The 20,316-nt window shown below is 32.1% G+C and overlaps 3 protein-coding genes across 7 annotated transcripts in view; 2 read left to right on the top strand and 1 right to left on the bottom strand.

The window, feature by feature from the left end:
• The window catches only part of LOC123890978 (protein disulfide-isomerase like 2-1-like), a 2,854-nt gene extending 1,013 nt beyond the window's left edge, over positions 1–1,841 (top strand). The window contains exons 4-11 of the mRNA XM_045940747.1: positions 1–17; positions 342–459; positions 548–575; positions 681–772; positions 857–1,013; positions 1,104–1,228; positions 1,352–1,451; positions 1,546–1,841. The exon at positions 1–17 is cut by the window's left edge and continues 39 nt beyond it. Of these exons, the coding sequence (XP_045796703.1) occupies positions 1–17; positions 342–459; positions 548–575; positions 681–772; positions 857–1,013; positions 1,104–1,228; positions 1,352–1,451; positions 1,546–1,611 (703 nt within the window). The 3' untranslated portion in view covers positions 1,612–1,841. The remainder of the gene's footprint in view (positions 18–341; positions 460–547; positions 576–680; positions 773–856; positions 1,014–1,103; positions 1,229–1,351; positions 1,452–1,545) is intronic.
• A 754-nt stretch (positions 1,842–2,595) lies between these two features.
• Positions 2,596–7,793, bottom strand: LOC123890979. 3 transcript variants are annotated; one of them, XM_045940748.1, is made up of 6 exons: positions 7,334–7,793; positions 6,997–7,113; positions 6,240–6,298; positions 4,487–6,148; positions 4,076–4,223; positions 2,596–3,757 (listed from the first exon to the last, which is right to left on the bottom strand). In XM_045940748.1, the coding sequence occupies exons 2-6, from the start codon at positions 7,094–7,096 to the stop codon at positions 3,078–3,080; spliced, it is 2,649 nt and encodes an 882-aa protein (XP_045796704.1). In that variant the 5' UTR covers positions 7,097–7,113; positions 7,334–7,793; the 3' UTR covers positions 2,596–3,077. The 3 variants fall into 3 exon arrangements, with proteins under 3 accessions (XP_045796704.1, XP_045796705.1, XP_045796706.1); XM_045940749.1 differs by having other exon boundaries at positions 7,338–7,771; XM_045940750.1 differs by having other exon boundaries at positions 7,331–7,736.
• An 8,466-nt stretch (positions 7,794–16,259) lies between these two features.
• Positions 16,260–19,141, top strand: LOC123890980 (calmodulin-binding protein 60 B-like). 3 transcript variants are annotated; one of them, XM_045940751.1, is made up of 7 exons: positions 16,260–16,502; positions 16,585–16,663; positions 16,767–16,813; positions 17,068–17,561; positions 17,647–17,807; positions 18,026–18,229; positions 18,321–19,141. In XM_045940751.1, exons 1-7 carry the CDS (start codon positions 16,393–16,395, stop codon positions 18,801–18,803), a joined length of 1,578 nt encoding a protein of 525 aa, XP_045796707.1. In that variant the 5' UTR covers positions 16,260–16,392; the 3' UTR covers positions 18,804–19,141. The 3 variants fall into 3 exon arrangements, with proteins under 3 accessions (XP_045796707.1, XP_045796708.1, XP_045796709.1); XM_045940752.1 differs by having other exon boundaries at positions 17,071–17,561; XM_045940753.1 differs by having other exon boundaries at positions 16,444–16,502; positions 17,175–17,561.
• The last annotated feature ends 1,175 nt before the right edge of the window (positions 19,142–20,316 follow it).

Here is a 20,316-nt window from a genome sequence, read left to right on the forward strand (position 1 = left end):
TGTAAACATGGAAGGAGGTATTTATGTGAATTTTTGTTTCTCTACTTATTGAATTATATTGTTGTTACTTGTTAGCTTTCTATTTATTCTTTCTCTTATTGTGCTCAAATGCATGATGTCAAGATGTGATTTATCAAAGAAATAATTGATTTGTATCCTAACCTTATGTTGACATTTTCTTAGCATAGTACTCCCGATCTGTCACAAAATATAAGTAAAACTTGTCAGCAAAATTTAGACCGGATACATTAACTTTTGTTGAATCATTTTTGCTTATATTTTGGGACGGAGGGTCGGGAAGGAGTATTTGACATCAATATGATAATATATTGTTAATGTAGGTACCAATGTGAAGATACATTCTCTTCCATCAAGTGTGGTAGTTCTCTCACCAGATAACTTTGATAAGATTGTCTTAGATGAAACAAAAGAAGTTCTGGTGGAGTTCTATGCACCATGGTAAGTATAGATTAATATGATGATTTATTTTATTTCATTTTCAATGTGTTTGAATATTTTGTCTTAACAACTTTATTACTGTCTTTAGGTGTGGTCATTGCAAGGCCCTAGCTTATGTAAGGATGTTCTACTGTCTAAGACTTCTACCATAGCTTGATGAGTTTCATCTACTTGTGACTATATCAAGGCTGATCCTGATACCGTTTTTACTATTTCATCAGACTTATGAGAAGGTTGCTGCAGCATTTCGGCTAGAGGAAGAAGTTGTCATTGCTAATGTTAATGCGGACGAGTACAAGGATTTGGCTGAGAAGTGAGTGCAGTAACATATTTTATTTGTCTTCTTAATCATGTTTAACAAATGCATTTGCCTAATTTGGCTGATTTGTTAATTCAGATATGGTATTGTTTCCTATCCCACATTGAAGTTTTTTCCAAGGAACAATAAAACTGGCGAAGATTACGCTGGTGGTCACGATTTGGACGCTTTCGTAACTTTCATTAATGAGAAATGTGGCACCAACCGCGATGAACAGGGTCAACTTACTTCTAAAGTTAGTTAAAAATATGTTTACTTGCTAAAAGTGATTAGAATAATATACTCGATAGTCGATAGTTTAATGGACTAATTATTCTTGCTTTAGGCTGGTATAGTTGAATCTCTAGATACCTTGGTGAAGAAGTTTGTGAGTGCTGACAACGATGAAAAGAAAGCTGTCTTTTCTCGACTTGTAGAGAAAGTTAATAAGCTTAAGGGTTCCGACCTAAGGTTTGAATGATATCACATTTCATTTTTTGTTCTAGTTTGCTTGAGTTTTATAATTTGAAACGTGGTTTTTCTGAGCCCTAGTTAATTTCTTTGATAATGTGTCGCGTTCTTTTTTTGTTTCAGCTATGGCAACCTCTACTTGAAACTTGCTAAGACTACTATGGAAAAGGGTGCAGACTATCCGAAGAACGAGATTCAACGTCTTGAGGGCATGCTTCGAAAGGTAACTTATGAATATCATAAATATAGCAGTAACAACTAATATGTTAATATGGACAACTTGTTTGAACACATTTGAAAATTGTCTTTCGATGCAGTCAATAAGTGCAGCAAAGGCAGATGAATTCACCCTCAAGAAGAACATCTTATCTACCTTTGTTTGATCTTATGATTATAGAATAGTCAATGCTTTCATTAATTTCTATCAGGAGATATGGGCAATTTCTGAGTGTATAGATGCTACAACCCAAGTTTTCTTATGACCATGCCCTCTAAATTTGATGTAATCTTTTATTCATTTTTTCATTGTTCTTGTACCAAATTGTAAAAATTGAAGCAAATGATTGACTTTCATTTGAGGAATCATATTATAAATCTTCTATTAGAATGACTATATGTCCTGTTTAATTTGAGATTATTGTAGTTGCTTGTAATCCTTTGATTGTGACTTTAGGGAAACCAAATTTATTAATGATGGGCCATCATGGTCCAGGCTTTTTTGGCCCACAGCCCGTGTATGGCTAGATTTGGTTAGAAAAATATGGAGAGTTTCTTTTGTCGCCCTACGAGTTTATCGTGTGTCATATTTTTACTCACACACAACTTAAGTAGCGGATGTTATAAAATGAGAAATTTGAGGAAAAAATATCGTCCACTACTTAAATAGCATATGGTATTTGAGAAAATGGTACAACGGCAAAGGAAACTCCCAAAAATATGGGTCCACTATAAAAATTGCTAAGTGAATCTTAAATAAATTGGAGAATGAATGAATACTTTGTGGAATAGAAGATGTACCTTTTATACAGCCATTTATCAGTAACAATAGAAGATATGCTATTTATCAGTAACAATAAAATGTTGACTATTTTAAAGTTAAAAAAAATAAAAACTTAAGAATCACAAAAACTCCATAAGTATAATGTTAAATATATAATTGTCACATTTTTTTGCCAAACCAACCAACCAGTATTAGTCTTCTTGTATTTAGTTGTAATGATTGAGAGGTGAAAACGAAAAGACATTAGAAAAAGACGAATAATCAAGTAAGCAAAAGTGATGTGATTAAGACTAAGATACATGTAGGGAAGGGCATAGAATTGAAACAAGTAAATAATGTTAGAAACCACATGCCATGTTAAAGTCTGTCAACATAATTATAGCATATGAGACTTCATTAACATTGTGGATCAATCAAAAGTGAAAAACTTTGTGGATGAAACAAGTCACATATTGAATCATTGATACATAATAATACAACGTGGATTCCCATCAAACACAAAACATCAAATTAGAGCCATGTGTTGTGGTCAGCATTTCCAATTGGCCTCTCTCTCTCTCTCTCTCTCTCTCTCTCACAGTCATAGAACCTCTTAGCTTTTTGATGAAAAAATTATTTTTCTTAGTATACATGATAGTTTCATCATATTAATTTCCCAATGCAATATCTATGGTTACTGCTAAGAAGTGGTAAAATATTGTAGTACTACCCAGTAGAAAAAAAAGCATGAAGTGGACTAGAGTGGATTATGTTCCACTTCAGTGTTTCTTTTTCAGAACTTTAATGGTATTAACAATTTAACTTCATACTCACTAAGTACTAAAAAAATGTAAGCTACCAAGGGGTTAGTTAAACAACCAACAAATCAGAAACAAATTCATCAATCAAACATTCTAGTATGTCCTCTTCAACCTCTAACCCCTCTTCAAATGTTTCAATGTCAAAGTCAAGCCATTTCCCATATCCACTGCTCATGTAATTCAGCACAAGCTCATCCACCATTAGCTCTTCCATGTTCCTATAACTCATCATCTCTTTGTACAATTCTTCTGCCAATATGTCCTTCCTCTGAATTGATATCACCCATCTAGGCCATGTTTTACACGTTCCAAGAAAAGCTTTTTCACATCTCAACTCTAGACTCTCACTCACATAGTCAAATATAACCTTCCTTTCAAGCTTAGAGTACTCTTCTTCTCCACAGTATGTTGTTCCTGTACTCTGATTCTCCAACAGATCAAAGAGATTTGGCATTATGACGGTATTAGTCCGACCCAAAACGAACTCTTCTGCCATAAACTCTGCATTGCCAAGTATGTTCTTTACATATTCAAGTTCCATGTTACTTGATCTTTTCAAATCTACCATGTTTGGTGTTCTGATTATTTGTGTGACAGCCACATTGTGTCCCGTAGATACGGAAGAGCTTTGCTCTGACAATGCCACCTCACTTTCAACTGATTCAGATTCATTAATCTGGGAAATATTAGACACTTCTTCATCTTGCATGGAAGAATAAATTGTGCTGCCTGAAAATAAGAAGAAACTGATTGGCAAGACAATTTTATATGTATAAGTGCTTATGCTAAGGAAAAGCAACAAATTTCTTGGAGTTTTGTTTTCATTAAACATTGATAAGCAATCTATAATTATCAAGTTTGTAATTTCTAACACACAGAAACAGCATAAAGGAAATTTAACAACAAAATTTTGAAAAATAAATAAAAGGCATAGGTTTTGTGAAAGCTGATGCAATGTCTTATGTAGGAAGTAAAAGGTAGACATGTGAGATTTTGCTTTGAGATCTAAATAAATAAGGCTCATTGGAAGGGAAAGATGAAATTTACCATATGCACTGTCTTCACTATCCAAGTAACTTTCACTGATAGAAGGAGCTTGAAAAATTGTATCAGTATTGTTGGAATACTGACAGCCTAGATCATTTCCACTTTCATTGTTGTTGCTACAGTTAGGATCTTCCCTTACTTCTGATATCTGTACAAGTGATTGAGTACTAAGGTAAGTATGTGGACACATCTCAGTTCAAAGATAATCGTAAATTGCAACCTAAGTTGTAAAACCAGACTCTACAAATGGCACGTGGACTGTCTGAAAAAATTATTCTCTGTAAATTGGAATCAACATATTCTTTTGACTATTTTTAAGTACAAAGCTAGCAAAATGATATATATCAATAAATACTACTTGAAATGAAGAACATTACAAATGAATCTGAAAATGTTAAAGAAATAATATACCTGCAGTTGCTGATTCATGTTAAGCACTGGACCATCACTTGAACCGTATTGATAGTTATGCATTCCATTAAGTTCATCATTGAACATCTCATCTTTGTCTTGAAAACTAGATCTCAAACCAGTATAAGGCTCCTCCGAGGCTAGGGTACACTGAGGTAAGTTAAGTCTCAATGTCAATTCTTGTAGCTTTTGCTCCAACAGAACACTCAATGCATCACTATCTATCATATGTGTCGGAGACAGTGATAATTTTTTGGGATGAAGATTATCACTATGTCCAAGAGACTCAGGCATGCTTCTCCTCAAAGGAGATGTAAATGTAAATGAAACAACATCATTGCTTTCATTCATGTTAAAAGCATTCTGATCAATACTTCCATCAGTTGTAAAATTGCATTTTATGGACTTGCTTTCGAAATCATTTCTTGCATGATCAGGACTTCTTACCTCATGAACACCTCTGCTGTTATACTTTTTCTTTTGGGAGATACTATGTGCTTTGGATGGGGGAAACTCATTTCGGTTATCGATTGCCCTAGAACTTGACCTTTTAGGCTGAACATTGACATTTGCAGCACCCTTGTTTGTTGCCTTCCTGATTCCATTAGAATTTTCTGAAGATGAACCTCGCGTTGTTGGCTTATTGAAATCTGTTTTTGAAGCTGATTTACCTTTGGAAGTCATGCTATTTTGCTTCTGATTATTCTGTACCAGCACATTGCTATTACGGTTTGCACTCGTTTTCTGCGGTAATGCTCGGTTTGTAATTGACTTCTGGCTCCTTGTGAGCTGATTTGACTTTGTCTCATTCTGCTCTTTCTGCTTCATGTATTTCCTATTTCCGTTTGAAATCAATGTATCTCTGCTTTGAACATTGTTTTTGGTTTGCATAGAACCTGATTTTCCTTTACTTGATGAATGACAAGAACCACGTTTCTCAAAATCTCTTGAACTTGAACCCTTGAATGATGATGTACTTTTGTACAAATTAGAGCTCCTCTCACCAGGCTTGCAATTTGATGTGTTGCCATTGTTCGGATCGACTAACTTTCTAGACACGGGTGCATATTGTGCAGCTTCCAATCTCTCTTTCAAATCAAGAATTCTCAAGGGAACAGATGAAGACTCCCCTGATAGTATTCTATTCCGCATATATGGCTGAGGACTTCCATCAATTATCTTAGCAGCCGCCTCCATTATCTGAACTACATTCTTCTGAGGCAGATAACCGTTACTCTTGATGGGAGACAATAATCTATTGTGAGTAACTGGAATGGGTTTAGCCGACTTTGGGGGCAACATTTCAGTTTGAAATCTCTTCATTTGCCGGTTTTCCATTTTATGTGCCCTTGATTCCATGGCATCCCAAGAAGACTTCTCCGGCCTAAGTGGTGTGTTTAAGTAGTCCGCACGACGGAAGTCCTCCATGGAACGAAGAGAACCCTCATTATAATGAGAAGCTCCATGAGAGTTGGAGCTGTATAATGAAGCACCGGAAAGCTCACCGACTTCTGAAGTTGGCAGAGAATCCAAACCCATGAGTCTTGCTACTAACCCAGGGGCTTTACTGCCACACCCTTCATCACTACAGACGGATAAGGTGCAGTGAAAATCACCACTTGCAATATTACTCGGACTTACTCCATTCTCATCCACCTTTATCTAAAACAATTTTAATAATCAAATCAATAAAAAAAATACAAATTAAAGGAAAAAAAAAACAGACAGAAAAAAGTGGGAAAAAAATTCACACCCTATTGAATTGTGACTCTGGCAAGGTCTCTAGATTTTCCTTTCCTTGCTTTGAAACGTCTGCGATTAATGTAACAGAAACATTTAGAATAGGCATAAGAGCAAATCAAACTCAAGCATCTGAAGAATACGGGTGTGTTTGTTTAAGCTTTAAAAAAAATGATTTTTTCTTGTAGAGATTTTGAAGAAAATCTAAAGTTACTTTCCATTTGTTTACAATCATAAAAATCTGTTTGTTTTTTTTTCCATTGGCTTCACTTTGCACATGATTTGTGATTTGAAAAAAAATAGATTTTGAAAAAAGCTATTGAAAAAATAGATTTCATTTTGAAGGAAAAATTGATTTTAAAAAAAATCCGAAACAAACACAAGTAAAATAAAAAAGTGATTTTTTTCCTAAAAAATCTAAAACAAACTTGGCCTAATACTAATGGCCTGTTTGGATAAACAGCTTACTAAGTGTCTATCATATAAGTGCTTATACATAAACTATTTCTATGACAAAAGATAAAATAAAATCAAAATATTTCCATAGAAGCTATAAACTGTTTTCAAAACCTATTCTAAAGAGCTTATGGAAATAAGCTAAAACATACTATGGAAAAAGCTAATCTCTCTCAAACAGTCTCGCAGGTGTTTATGTCAGTAGGTCAAGTTAGATAAATCAATCCAAACAGGTCCTAAATAGGTGGACATGGCAGGCAAAGAATGACAATAAAAAAGAACATTAAAGAGAGACATAACATGATTAACATTACCAGGTTGTGAGGTTGGATTGTTCCAAACAAGCTTTTTACGAGATTTGGCATTCCAATCAAACAAGCTAAAGAAGCTTCCCTTGGAACGTTTTTTCTCCATACCCAAATCTTATTTTCCTATTATCATAGTTAAACGAAACAATTCATTAGTACCTAACAGTAACACAGAGAGTGAAAAGAAAGAAAAAAAAAACAATTTTTTACAACAAAATTCTCTAAACTCGAAAACCCAAATCTGAAATCTAGAAATCAATTTCAAGAATTTGAGAATGAAATGAAACGAAATTGAAAATACTATAGAAAATGGTAGTTAATAGAGATTCAAGATCTTACTTACTTACTACCACTGAAACGAGAAACCCTTGACTCAGAAACCTTGAAGAGTGTTCCAAAGACAATTACTACTAGAATTGTTGATTGTTCTTGACGAGGTAGTGGTTTTGCGACATTTTCATGAATCACATCAAACACTCATTATCCAATGTACGTGCACAATTTATTATTGTTCCGCAAATCGAAATAATAATTATTATTTATGGAAAATATTGAAAAGGGTAATCAAAAACACAACTTTTTATTTTGTGCTAATTCATTCACTCACTCTGTAAATGCGTGTACTGTATTTTTCTCCACGAAAATAGTCAAAGCGAAGAGATCTGTAGAGAGACAGAGAGAGAGAGGTGAAGGAAGGAGTCACTTGGGTCTTGTGAAGTGAGTGACTGAAATTAATGTCAAATAAACGGTGCACCCTTCTTCGCCCTCCGTTCCAAAATGAATGATATAATTGACTATTTGACGCATCTGATGTATAATGTTATTGATTAATATTTTTAATTGTATTATAATAAAAATTATAAAAATTTAATATTTTAAAAATCCTCATCAAAACTCGGACACTTCACTTTTATTCATCTTAAAAAGTTGAAATTTCTAGTCATTAGATTACCTGACCCAAAAAAAAAAAACCTCATCGAGACGAATCCAACAATATTTTTATATGCTAATATTTATTTTTATTTATTGATAGAAAAATATGGTCAAAACAAATATATGTGAATATCAATCGTTAGTTGGTTCAGTGGTGATTGACGTTAAACTTGGTAGGGAAGACCATTGTTCGATCCCCGCAATTGCGATCGAAAGGGGACTGGAACCACTTGATGCCAGAACTTACCTCAAACCAGATTAAACTGATGGTGAAAATAATAATAAAAAGAAAACAATATATACATTATATAGTCATCTAAATCACTCAATTCGAGAGGGATGGAGTAAATAGTAAGTTTTTGTTTAATTTCACGATCAATGTTTTCAATGGTCGTCTTCTTATTATATACATTATTTTTTAAAAATTGTCATTCTCTAATGTTTTTCTTTAACGTGTGCTTAAAAATACATTTTAAAAAACTTAAAAAAAATTAAAATTATTGCATTGAAGGGAATGCTATTTATTGTTAAAAATTGTAAAAATTATATATTTTGTAAATACTCATTGAGACAAACAAAATATCTCATATGTTAATATTTACAGGTATATATTAGTAAAAAAATAAGGTCAAATTAGATCATATGAATAATACATCAAATCAAAAATAAGTCATTTATTTTGAACGGAGAAGTATCTTAACCGTTAACTAAAATAAAAAACCGGATAAAGAAAAATAATAATCGTAATCACATCATCACATCACATGATGTACCATGTTATGTTACAAACGTGACACAAATGACACTGCTCTCGTATGTTACCTGCAGCTAGATTTATATGTGTACTTGTTACCCCTTTAGAATTATAAAATTATTGGGGCAGTTTTTTATTTTTTTTTTTACATCGAAAGAGAAGATTGCTTCAGAAAATTTAAAGAGAAGATGAATATGTTGCGCAACACAAAAATATTCATTGTCCAATATTTGTCCAAAACCTTAACATAATGTAATTTTGTATAGAAGACAAGAAAAGAGGTATACGTATGAAATGGAGTAGGAGCCGTTAGCTCTCATTCGGTTAAGGTGTAGTCAATGTATTATAGCAATTTGATTAAAATCAGACGGTTCAGATTTAAAAGTATATATTATTAATTTTTTATAACATTTAAAATTCTATTGTTAAATCTAAATTGTTCAATCTTGATCAAATGATCTTGACTTTATTGAATACATGTAGTCAGAGGTATTGACTACACCCAATCCATGTCCATATACGTAGGATAATTGTCCAACCATGTTCCTCTCATGTCAGTGACAATTAATTGAAAGATAAGTGCATCAAAATAATTTTTCCGTCACTTGAATTTACGGAATTCAGTTAAAAACTCATAAATTTGGCCTATAATAAACCGGTCCAAGTGATAAAGATATTGATCGCTGTATTTGGTTAAGATTCGATTTCTGACTCGTGTGTATGGAAAAAATTCATTTAAGAGGGAAGAACTAACAGTGATCAAAACTTTGTATCAATATCATGATAACAAAAAATAATATTTATGTGACATAGAAGATTATATATTACTGTTAAATGAATTTATAAAACTTGAAGGTGGTCATCGCATTTGTTGGTCCCCCTCTTCTTTTGCCCCTGCGAGCAATCTTATAATTGAAAATAGTTCTCGAATTATGATTATGTACTCTTCGGTCTTAATATTGCAAGATCTTTATCTCAAGGTTAACCAAATATTACAATTATTTTCTGTTATGGATTGGACTTCAATTCAGCGTTGAGCTCGACCCATTAATCTCCGAACTTGACCCAATCACACGTTGGCCCAAAGCCTAGGGCCCTTTCCCCCAACAGTCACATAAGTCAGCCTTTATGTAACATCCGACATCGAAATGATTGATATTTTTATCGCCAATTATGATTTTTCAGTCATTATTCCGATACCATCAATGTTGAGGCTACCAGATCAGCCCTCACATTGATGACATTGACTCACGTCGGAGAGACTATATATATGTTTCTCATGCGGAAGGGTGTAATTTTCACTTCTTACCTAAAACGTTTCGTTTCACACAAAATACTAACTTGGATGTCAGAGTATTTGCGGTTACACCTCTCTCCCACTCTCCACCACAATCATACTTAAGAGGAATTCCACCGATGACGTCTAAGATCATTTAATTTTCCATATCCAACAATATGTTCCTTTCGTTATTTTGCTTTGATCTCACATGTAAAAAAATAAAATTGAATTGCTAACAATCTCATGTAAATGTAAAGAAGGATAAAATTTAATTACCGCTAGAAATGCATTTGTGATAATTTTTCTATCGATCGATCGATCCTAAATATTATGTGCATATAGCAAGCAAGTTTAATGGTTCATCATATCGAAAGAAAAACATATATCGCAAATATTTATACAGAATGAAATATTACTAATTCAAAAACAAGCAAAAATTCATATGATACAAAAAAGAAGACATGCAAGTATAACAGCATTATAATGAACACAAATACTTAATTCAATTTTTTTTTTTTTTTTGTGTGTGGAAAGCTCATCATATATCTTTGAATAATATACAAAGTTAAAAGATAACGATGATTCTCTCATCTCATCCCATGCATCCATTATTTGCACATACATATTTAAATGCTAGTTACAATTTTGATGCATTTAATCTTAAACCACCGAAGCCCTTTTTTCATAGAATGTTTAAACTTAGCTTCAGCCGCATAAAGCTTGTAACTAGCCACTCTTCTCTTTCTTTTCCTCTCAGGATCATTCCACCATGATGGTTTCTTTGTCTTCACCACAGTTTGTTCTCGCGGCGTCTCATAATTATAATTAGATTGCAAAGATGGAGAGTTAACACTCCTCCCAACTGTCAAATTTTTGTTATTGGTGCTTCTCGCACTCACATTACGTACGGTGGCACCAGCTGATCGAGCTAGTTGGAATTGGATCCCCTCCATCTTTCAACCTTATGTTTTTATAGTTATATTTTTCTTTTGGTGTTCAATTGCCTCTCTTTCTCCCTCTTCCTTCTATCTGCCTTAGGCAGTAGAAGAGAGAGGAAGAGAGGAAATTAAAATCCAGGGTCTAAAATGTTAGGAATATTTTATACGTGTGTTTCGATTAGGAAAATAATGAAATGGTGGTTAAAGGGAGGGACATCTTCCTTAACCTAGAATAAGAGTGAAAACAAAACATACAACTCATGATCATCATCATGCCATGTTTGATTTTGTTTTCAACATATTTAGCCGTAATACGCGCCACCACTAAATAATTAGCTCTTAATTTAAACTACCAACAACCTAATTATAGTTTTTTTAACCAACCTAATTATAGTTTGTCCATAATATAATTATTAATTATCACTTTTTTTTTAATTAGCAAAGTTTTATTGATCGAATACGAGCAAGCTAGCAAAATATGTGAAAAGCAACTCCAAAAAACAATGAATTAAAAAATTAATGAAATTATCATAATTCATACACATGCATGAATAACTTAAATAGGAGTATATTGATAGTCATAGTGTATGTATGTATATATATATATATATATATATATATATATATATATATATATATATATATATATATATATATATATATATATATATGTGTGTGTGTGTGTACCTTTTCACTTGGGACAAAAAAACCTTGACATTTAGTTATTTTACACTAGAAAATTTAGGGTTAGTTAGGTAAATTTTATTAAATGTTGGTGCACTCATTTGCTAATTTACACCCACTTAATTATAAATATATGCAATCTAAATAAACAACATAGGAAATCAAAAAATGACAACTTAAGAAAACATGTTACTCAACTTTGAAAATGTGCATCTTGCTAACTTAGATCTTCATGTTAAAACATTGAATCAGTTTTACTAAACCACCCTTAGCTTGAAACTATATTAAAATAGTAAAAAAATGGTGTTTTGGTCTAAAGTGAAAAGGTACACCTTGCTAACTTAGTTACTTAATCATTTCACTTTTCAAAAGTTCATGTGATTTTCAAGGCATAAATCACTTTTCAAAGGGTAATATAGTAAATTTAACTCATGTTTTGCATTAAATCAAGAAAATTAACTACATTTAACTAAATTTCTTAAACACCGCGTAAACAATTATTTTTTCTTATATTTGTGTCCGGAGGGAGTATTGTACTTAGAGCAAGACTTCCATAATCATGTGATCATATAAAAATAATCATCGATAATTTTCTAAACCCACTTGGGTTGGTGCATTGGTATTGACTTGGGACCTGGAAGCGTGCCTCTCTTGAGGTCTGAGGTTCGATTCTTTCTAGCTAGTATCAATTTGGGTGAGTTAATTTAACTTCTTAAAAAAAAATCATCGATAAATTTTTTGCAATTTTCCAAAGTAGGAGGAACTTGAAACCCGCTTACCTAGGACCACAAAAGGACAATGACATAATGGGACTGAGTCCATAATTAATAGGTTTAGTAAGGCAAAATGGATTTAGAGCAGTCGATTTGATGCAGTTAAGATGTAATCACTCGATTAAAAGTAAAACTGACCGATTAAAATCAAATGATTCAAATTTTGATTTTTAAAATATTAAAATTCTAATCTTAAATTTAAACCGTCCGATCTTTAATCGAATGATCTTATAAATGAAACTTTAGAGGCAGGGACGGATGGACTAAGGGGCTTGGTGTGGCTAAAGCCACACCAGATTTTTTGATAATTTTTTTTTATAAATATGTATATAGATATATATTGTGTTAAATATTGTCTTCGGATACTAGTTAATTACTATTAATAAGGAAATTTTATCTTGTATTTTGTGTGTTTAATACTTTAAAAATAAACTACTACAAAGTAATCTTTGATTTCCTCTTTTAATATGTTTAACAAGTGCTCCCGAGTACTGTTTAGCACGACTCGTAAATGAGTTTCATATTGGGCCATTAACTAATTAACGTTACAAATCGTCCCTTAACTAATTAAAGTTACAAATTGGTCGCTTAACTTTATTTATTTTTGGCATATTGATCATTTCCTTTAATTTTACTGAAAAAAAACGTTAACTTTATCTTTGGTCTAAGAAAGATGTCTGAACTTGTAATCATATTTCTTAACACGCCTACAAATATTACTCATAAATAAATCATTTATGCGTACATATAACGAATAACATAAAACAAAGTTAACTTTTTTTGAGAAAAACTAACGAAAATTATCAACATGGAATAATGCTAGCAACACACTCTTTAATAAACACACTCCAACACACTCTCTTTTATTGGTTGAAATTCACATGGGTCCCACAAAAAAATGTAGACCCATATAACTTTTATGGGACCCATATAAATTTTAACCAATAGAAGAGAGTGTGTTAGAGTGTGTTTATTAAAGAGTGTGTTGCTAGCACTCCTCTATCAACATGACAAACAAAATTAAAGTTAAGGGGCCAATTTGTAACATTAAGAGACCAATATGAAACCAATAAATAAGTTAAAAGACCAAATGTCCAATTTATCCAAAAAAAAAAAAAGAATTGTTTTCAATTGAAGTAGTGAACACAAAACACATATGTTTCTCTCCCTTTTCATCAATCAACTTCATCACCCACCCTCCCCATAGCCACCACTCACCAAGTTTGAGTCCCTCATTGTCATTTGGAGCTTTAGATGTGCACAATTATTGAGAATAGTTGAGCTTTATCCAAGTGATTTTGTATATGAGCCAAAAATGGTGGTGCGACATCAACTTTAAAATTATATTACAAGTGTTTAATTTTAGCCACACCATTTTTTTATGTCTGGATCCGTCCCTGTTTAGAGGTCAAGCTTTTTAACTTACATTTGAGTAATAAAAAAAAAAGGTGTGTAATTATCAATTACAAATTGAAATTTTCACCAATTTTAAGAGGGGAAAAGTTGACCACCTGCCTGCATATTAATGATATATATTATTGTATGATCAAAGACTATGTAACTCCTATAATCTTTTACACGCTCTCAAATGGAGTATAGGAGTATTTATTTTCCACGCAGAATTGTTGGAACATGATGAAGAATTAGAGGAAACTTGGTATTGAAGTAAACACATTTGTTAGAACCATGTGTAGTGTGAATTGAAAAAAGGCTCTTTGAGTCCCACATTGGAAAAATCACACTACTTGGTAGTGTTTATATACCACAAGGTGGAAACCCAAGGGTGTGCCCTTGGGGTACCCACTTTTGTAAGAAAGGGAGACCACACACAATGTCGAATATCACACGTGCGCGCCGCCGTCCGGCCGGCTCGGTTCGGGCTTGGGTGATATATTAATTTTTTAATACTAAGAAAAAGAAATTTTTGAATTTAAATTTCTTTTAGTGTGTCCCTTAATGCAACTTCAGCTCCTGAAAACTCTCTGATTCCAGCTCCCTACTTGCCTATAAATACCACTTCATTTCTTCAGTTTTTACTCACTTCTTTTTCTATGCATTCTGAGAAAACTGCTTCTTTCCTTCTCTCATTTTCTTCTTCGAAATTAATTTTTGTTGTTTCAAAATTTGAACGGTTGTTGCCGTAGAATTGATATTCGTATATCAATTAGAGTGGTTCGAAAATTTGTACCATATTTGGTGTTATTCTGGCCGATACTACAGTGCAGTAGTTCATCGGTATTTATTTGATAAACGGCTGTTTTATCCTGGGGACTTCGCGGTTGATATACTACAGTGCACTTCTTCGAGTAGTTCCGCGAAACGTTTTAAAGAAAGCGACCTAGTACGCGACTCAGCCAATAATTTGTTTCGTTGCCAATTTTGAAAATTCGTTTTTCTGTTTTTAAAGTCAGTAAACCGTTTTACAACAATAGATTAATTAGTAGAAATTTCTAGGGAAATTATTGGCGTGTGGAATTTTTTTGCAACGCGGGAGCTTAATTAAGGAGATCGAGTTACACGCGCGGGAATTGAGTTAAGTTGTTCAAGTTGAGTGAATGTTTGTGTTGCGTCAACCTTGTATAAATATAAATTTAAACAAGTTGATTAATAATTATCAAAGTGGTTGAAAATTGGAAGAGGTAATTGAAAGTTTCAGAGAATTTAAAATTTTAATAATTTAAATGTTTAAATTTACTCATAGACAAAACTGATTATTGAAATTATAAATATGTATCAAATAGTAATCATTTTTGCGAATTAACAATACATTTATAAAATTGTAAACTACATAATGGTTCATCTGTTACCGATTCGGTTTAAGGGTCGATCAATCAAAACAAGAGTTTTAAGCCTTAAAATTTTGAGTAAAAAAATACTTTAAAAAATTTAATTTAGTTTTTTTTTTTTTTTTTTTTTTGACAAAAAAATTAATTTAATTATATAATATTACAAAATAATTTTTTTTTAAGGAATAATATTACAAAATATTAATAAGTGTTTAGTTAGCACATTTGACTAAGATGTGGAATGACACGAACCTCAAAATTTTAAGACCTAAGTTAATATTAGATTTAAATCCCATATCCAATAAATTTTGGCCTCATTATATTCAGGCCCGACCGACCACAATGCATGCGCTGAATATGCAACAGTATTGAACCTCAAAATTTTAAAACCCTATAATGATAATAATAATTATTATATATCACAAAATATTAAATATTCAATTTCATAGATTCAAATCTCAAACAAAAGTGACATGTGATCTTAATGAATAGAAAAAGAGTTGAGTTACATTAGTGTGTGCTATATGATTTGCCACGATTTTGCTCTAACGCGTATTGGCGACAAAAAAACATGATTTCTTAATCTTAAAATTCAGTGTCTAAAAGTGTCAGCATGTTTGATTTGGATACTACTATATCCTATATTTACATCATTTTCTTCTGCCTTTTATTACTTTTTCCAAATATTCATTCATTATCACTATATGTACATTAGTAGTTATATAACGACGCGTTGTTTATAGTTAGTACTTATCTTGAATTTGGAATTTTTTTGGATACCTTGTAACACTGTTGTGGTGTACAATACGTACTACTACTATAGTCGTTCATTTTAATTTAATACTAAGTGATATGTGATCCCATTAGTGATATGTGAAAAGTTCAAATTCAAAGATACTATTTAAGGTATCTAGAAGTACAATATATATTTTATTGATTATATATATGTACTTTCTGGGTATTTTTATGGAAAATACTATGCAATAACTTTCTGAGATTATAATTAACGTGTCATATTAATGCACTGCAGTGTGAATATGATGCTTCCTGGCTTCTTCCATCCGGTTTGTGTACATGTGTGTGGGTTGACATTATAAATATGACTCTACTTACATCAATTCTTAATTAGAACTTAGTTGTGTTGAGGTATCTAATCTATCAATATCATTTTTAGATCTAGCTAGGAAAAGTGAATTAAACACTTTTCTTACAAAATAAAAGGAAAGACAAATTTAATTGTAATATTTTGGATGGTATGGTATCTAACAGAAAATTTCACCAGGAGCACAAAGACACTGGTAAAATTCCTATTCCTAATCATGGGTCTAAATGGAATCATGGTGTTGCAAAACAACCACCAATCAGGTATATATATACATGTGTTATATATTTTCTATAATACTACTTGTTTTTTGTTGTAAATTTAATCTTCTTTGTTATTGTGCAGTGACCTTAGATATGTGATAAACACTCTAAGGGCTAGTGGTAACGGTTCCATCTACTTGGAAAATTTCATTAGAGGAGTGGTAAGAATGCATGAATGAATGTGTCTACAATATTTTTATTTTTAATTTGTTTTTTGAGTAAGAATTTAATTGATTCATCATCTCATCTATCTTCCTAAAATAGGTAAGAGATGTGGTGGAAAGCAAAATCCAAGAGCGCCTACTTTCAAGGTTTGTTTTTCATGTCAAAATTAAATGATCGAATTGTTACCATAATCAATGTAATTAAATGAGTTTAACGAACATACATGTTTGATGATATGTCTTGAGACCACCATATTTTCAATGTCACACTATTTATTTATTTAGTGTGACATTGAAAATACTATGTGGTAAAATTAAATATAGTGAATATTAAGTTTATTCGACAATACAATTGTTTTGTTTTTCAATGTTTGTTTTTTTCTTTGTCAAATTTGATGCAGCAGTGAAAAGTTCAATGAGGCTGGCAAATCTGGAGCCAGAACCTTAGAGTTACATTTTATTAATAATAAGTTACCTGATACAATTTTTACTCAATCTAATATAATAGCAAAGGGTGAACCACCTCTCCAAGTTGCTCTATTTGATGTTGGATCTAAGTCAATAGTTAATGATGGTACCTTATCTTCAACAAAGATAGAGATTTGTGCACTTGATGGTGAATTTGGATCTTATGGTGGCAGTGAAGATTGGACTGAAACTGAATTCAATGATAATATCTTGCGCGAAAGAGATGGTAAAAGGCCATTATTGGTTGGTGACAAGATTATTACTCTTGAAAAGGGAGTTGCTTCCATCTCTAAAATTATGTTTACTGATAATTCAAAATGGTTAAGAGGCAAAAAGTTCAGGTTAGGGGTTAAAGCTATGCAAAATGGAGAAAACATTAAGGAAGGTAGAAGTCAACCTTTTAGGGTCAAAGATAACAGAGGAGAATGTGAGTTTTATTTATTACTAGTGTTTGTTATTGTTTTTCATTGTATTAATATGTTTCTAATGACATGTAATTTTGGTGATTTAAGCCTACCAGAAACATTACCCTCCATACTTGAATGATGATGTTTGGCGTTTGGAGAAAATCGCTAAAGATGGAGAATTCCACAAGCGGCTCTCTAACCATGGAATTCACACTGTTAAGGATCTCTTGAAGTTACTCATAATCAATGAATCTTCATTACATAAGGTATTACTCGCGTGAATGAAAAATTCAATAGTTGATACTTGAGAGCACATTCGTGATTTGTTATGTATATTTACCGTTATTTTTCTCATCAATGATGATTGAAATTACTTGCTTTGCAATTGCTTTGCTAAGTTAATTAATCGCTTTAGAGAATCAAACATGAATTATTCATACATAAAATGCGTATGTTAATTGAATATTTGTATGTTGCAATGTAGATATTTGGCAAGATTCCAAACAAGTCTTGGTTAGCAATTATCGAACATGCCAAGAATTGTATCGTGGATGATTACAAGCTTTATAGCTATCTGGCAAATGGGCAACAAATAGCGCTGATATTCAATGCCATCTACAAACTTGTGGGAGTGACAAATGATGCACAAAATTACTATTTACCAGAGACTGTCACACCCAACCTGCAGGTATACCCTATTCAAAATATGCCGCGAACTAGATTTAAAGGAAAACCTTGCTGTCAATACAATAGTGACCAGTTTTCTTCTTTCTATGCAGAATATTGTAAAAATTTTGAAGCAGGATGCTTACAAAAATGTGGATAATAATTTGGAACCAATCGATGAAGCTAAATTGAACTCTATAAGCCTAGCAGCATGTTTAAAATCAGCAGCACAATCCGACGCTCCAGTTCAAGGTCTACAATATACTGATATCTCTACAGCACAAGGTCAAAGAGAAACAGGACCATGTGATGCTCAGCCATGTACCTCTACTTCATATGTTAATGAAGGAATGAATAATTGCCAAATCAATGTTGATAATTCAGTGGCAAACATCGAAGAAATACTGAATTTCTTAAATAACGTTTCATTCGATTTTTCTGATGGAGCAGAGTGTAGCACCCGTGTTAATTTCGTCAATTCTGTTACGGATATATCAAACAACGGGAAACCAAAAGCAGTATGGCGTAAGATTCGCGCTGTTATCAAATGGGGAATATCAGTGAGAAAGGTTGCAGCTGCAAAGAGGAGTTATTAGACTCAAATTGTTTCATATTATCAATGTTGATGTCAATTTCTAAGTACAATGTGCCTAGTTAATTAGTCCCAAGTCAAGGACATAAGTTCCTTAGATGTCTTATAATTAGTTGTGTGTTTTGTGAAGCTTACATTGATCAATTTCAACCGCAGTGACGAGACGTGAAAGATCGAGTCCTCCTGTACAATATTATACTAGTGTTGATGTTGTCTGTAAAATAGTTTTTATACATAATGTCTATCATCATTCAAAGTTTACTATGTTGGTAGTTTGTATTTCATGTAAAATCATTATGTAACAAACACAGATTAATGTGATAATACAGTACTTGTAATTTACAAGCTCTATATATATATATATAGTTGGAGTTAGTTATTAGGTTATTAGTTTGTTATTAGGTCCTTACAAGCTCTATATATATAGCAATTCATGTAATAATTTACTATCTTTTAATCAATAATTCAATATGGATACTATCAAGTTTTCCTTCATATCAAACTCTTAAACTTACTTCTCTTATGAATTGAATCTTCATCTCTTTGATCCCATATTTCCTAACAAAGTTTACAAACTAAAATTTTTAAGCAACATCAGATTATTATACCAATCTAAAAATGAACAACCTTCAGTACTCCTACCTACCATTCAAATAAACCAACCTCAACTGCAGACTTAATCTAACTAATTAAGTATAAAGTTGTAATTGGCTACATTACTTTGAAAAGTACTACTCCGTGCCACAATATATGTCACTTTGGGGAAAAAATTTGTACCACAATATATGTCGCTTTATAATATTACCAAGAAAACATTTAATGTTATTTTTCCTATTATACCCTTAATTATTTATTACTCTATCTTCTTTTAATTCTTCAATTTATTTTTTCCATACCATAAATGAAGGACAATTTTGTAAATCAACCAACAATCTCTCTTCAGTTAATTAAAAGTGTCAAAACGACATATATTGTGGGTCCCGTCCCGTCTAACCCGCAAAAACAAGGGACGATGACGAAGCAGGACGGGTTGACCCTTTTTGCCATCCCTAATTTTTTTTGGCTTATTTTTAAAATGAGTTTTATAATGTTCATTTTTTAAAATAAAAAATATTTAAAGTATTTGATCATTTTAAATTAAAATGTACCATATATTTGGTTTTTAAATTAATAAATTAATGATTATTTTTATGAATTAAAAATTATTTGTCCTTATAAAAAATATTTGTCGATAATTGTATTTTAAAGAAAATAATTTGAGTCATAGTGACGAGTTTTCCTCGGACACTTGTTTAGCATACAAAAAATGAAATCAAACACAAAATTAATGTGGGTAGAAAAAAATTCTTTTATATATAGAGAAAAATGAATAATGATCGGTCAACCAATCACGTTTTCTGTCACGTGACCTTACTTCACCCCACTTTGTTGATATGACATGGAAGATCGAACCATTGTTGTCGGTGTAAAATTAATTTACGCTGAGTATCCTTTAAACTTATCTTATCTATATATTG

The sequence above is a fragment of the Trifolium pratense genome, linkage group LG6, assembly GCF_020283565.1.
Source record: "Trifolium pratense cultivar HEN17-A07 linkage group LG6, ARS_RC_1.1, whole genome shotgun sequence".
In the NCBI taxonomy this organism is placed as follows: Eukaryota; Viridiplantae; Streptophyta; class Magnoliopsida; order Fabales; family Fabaceae; genus Trifolium; species Trifolium pratense.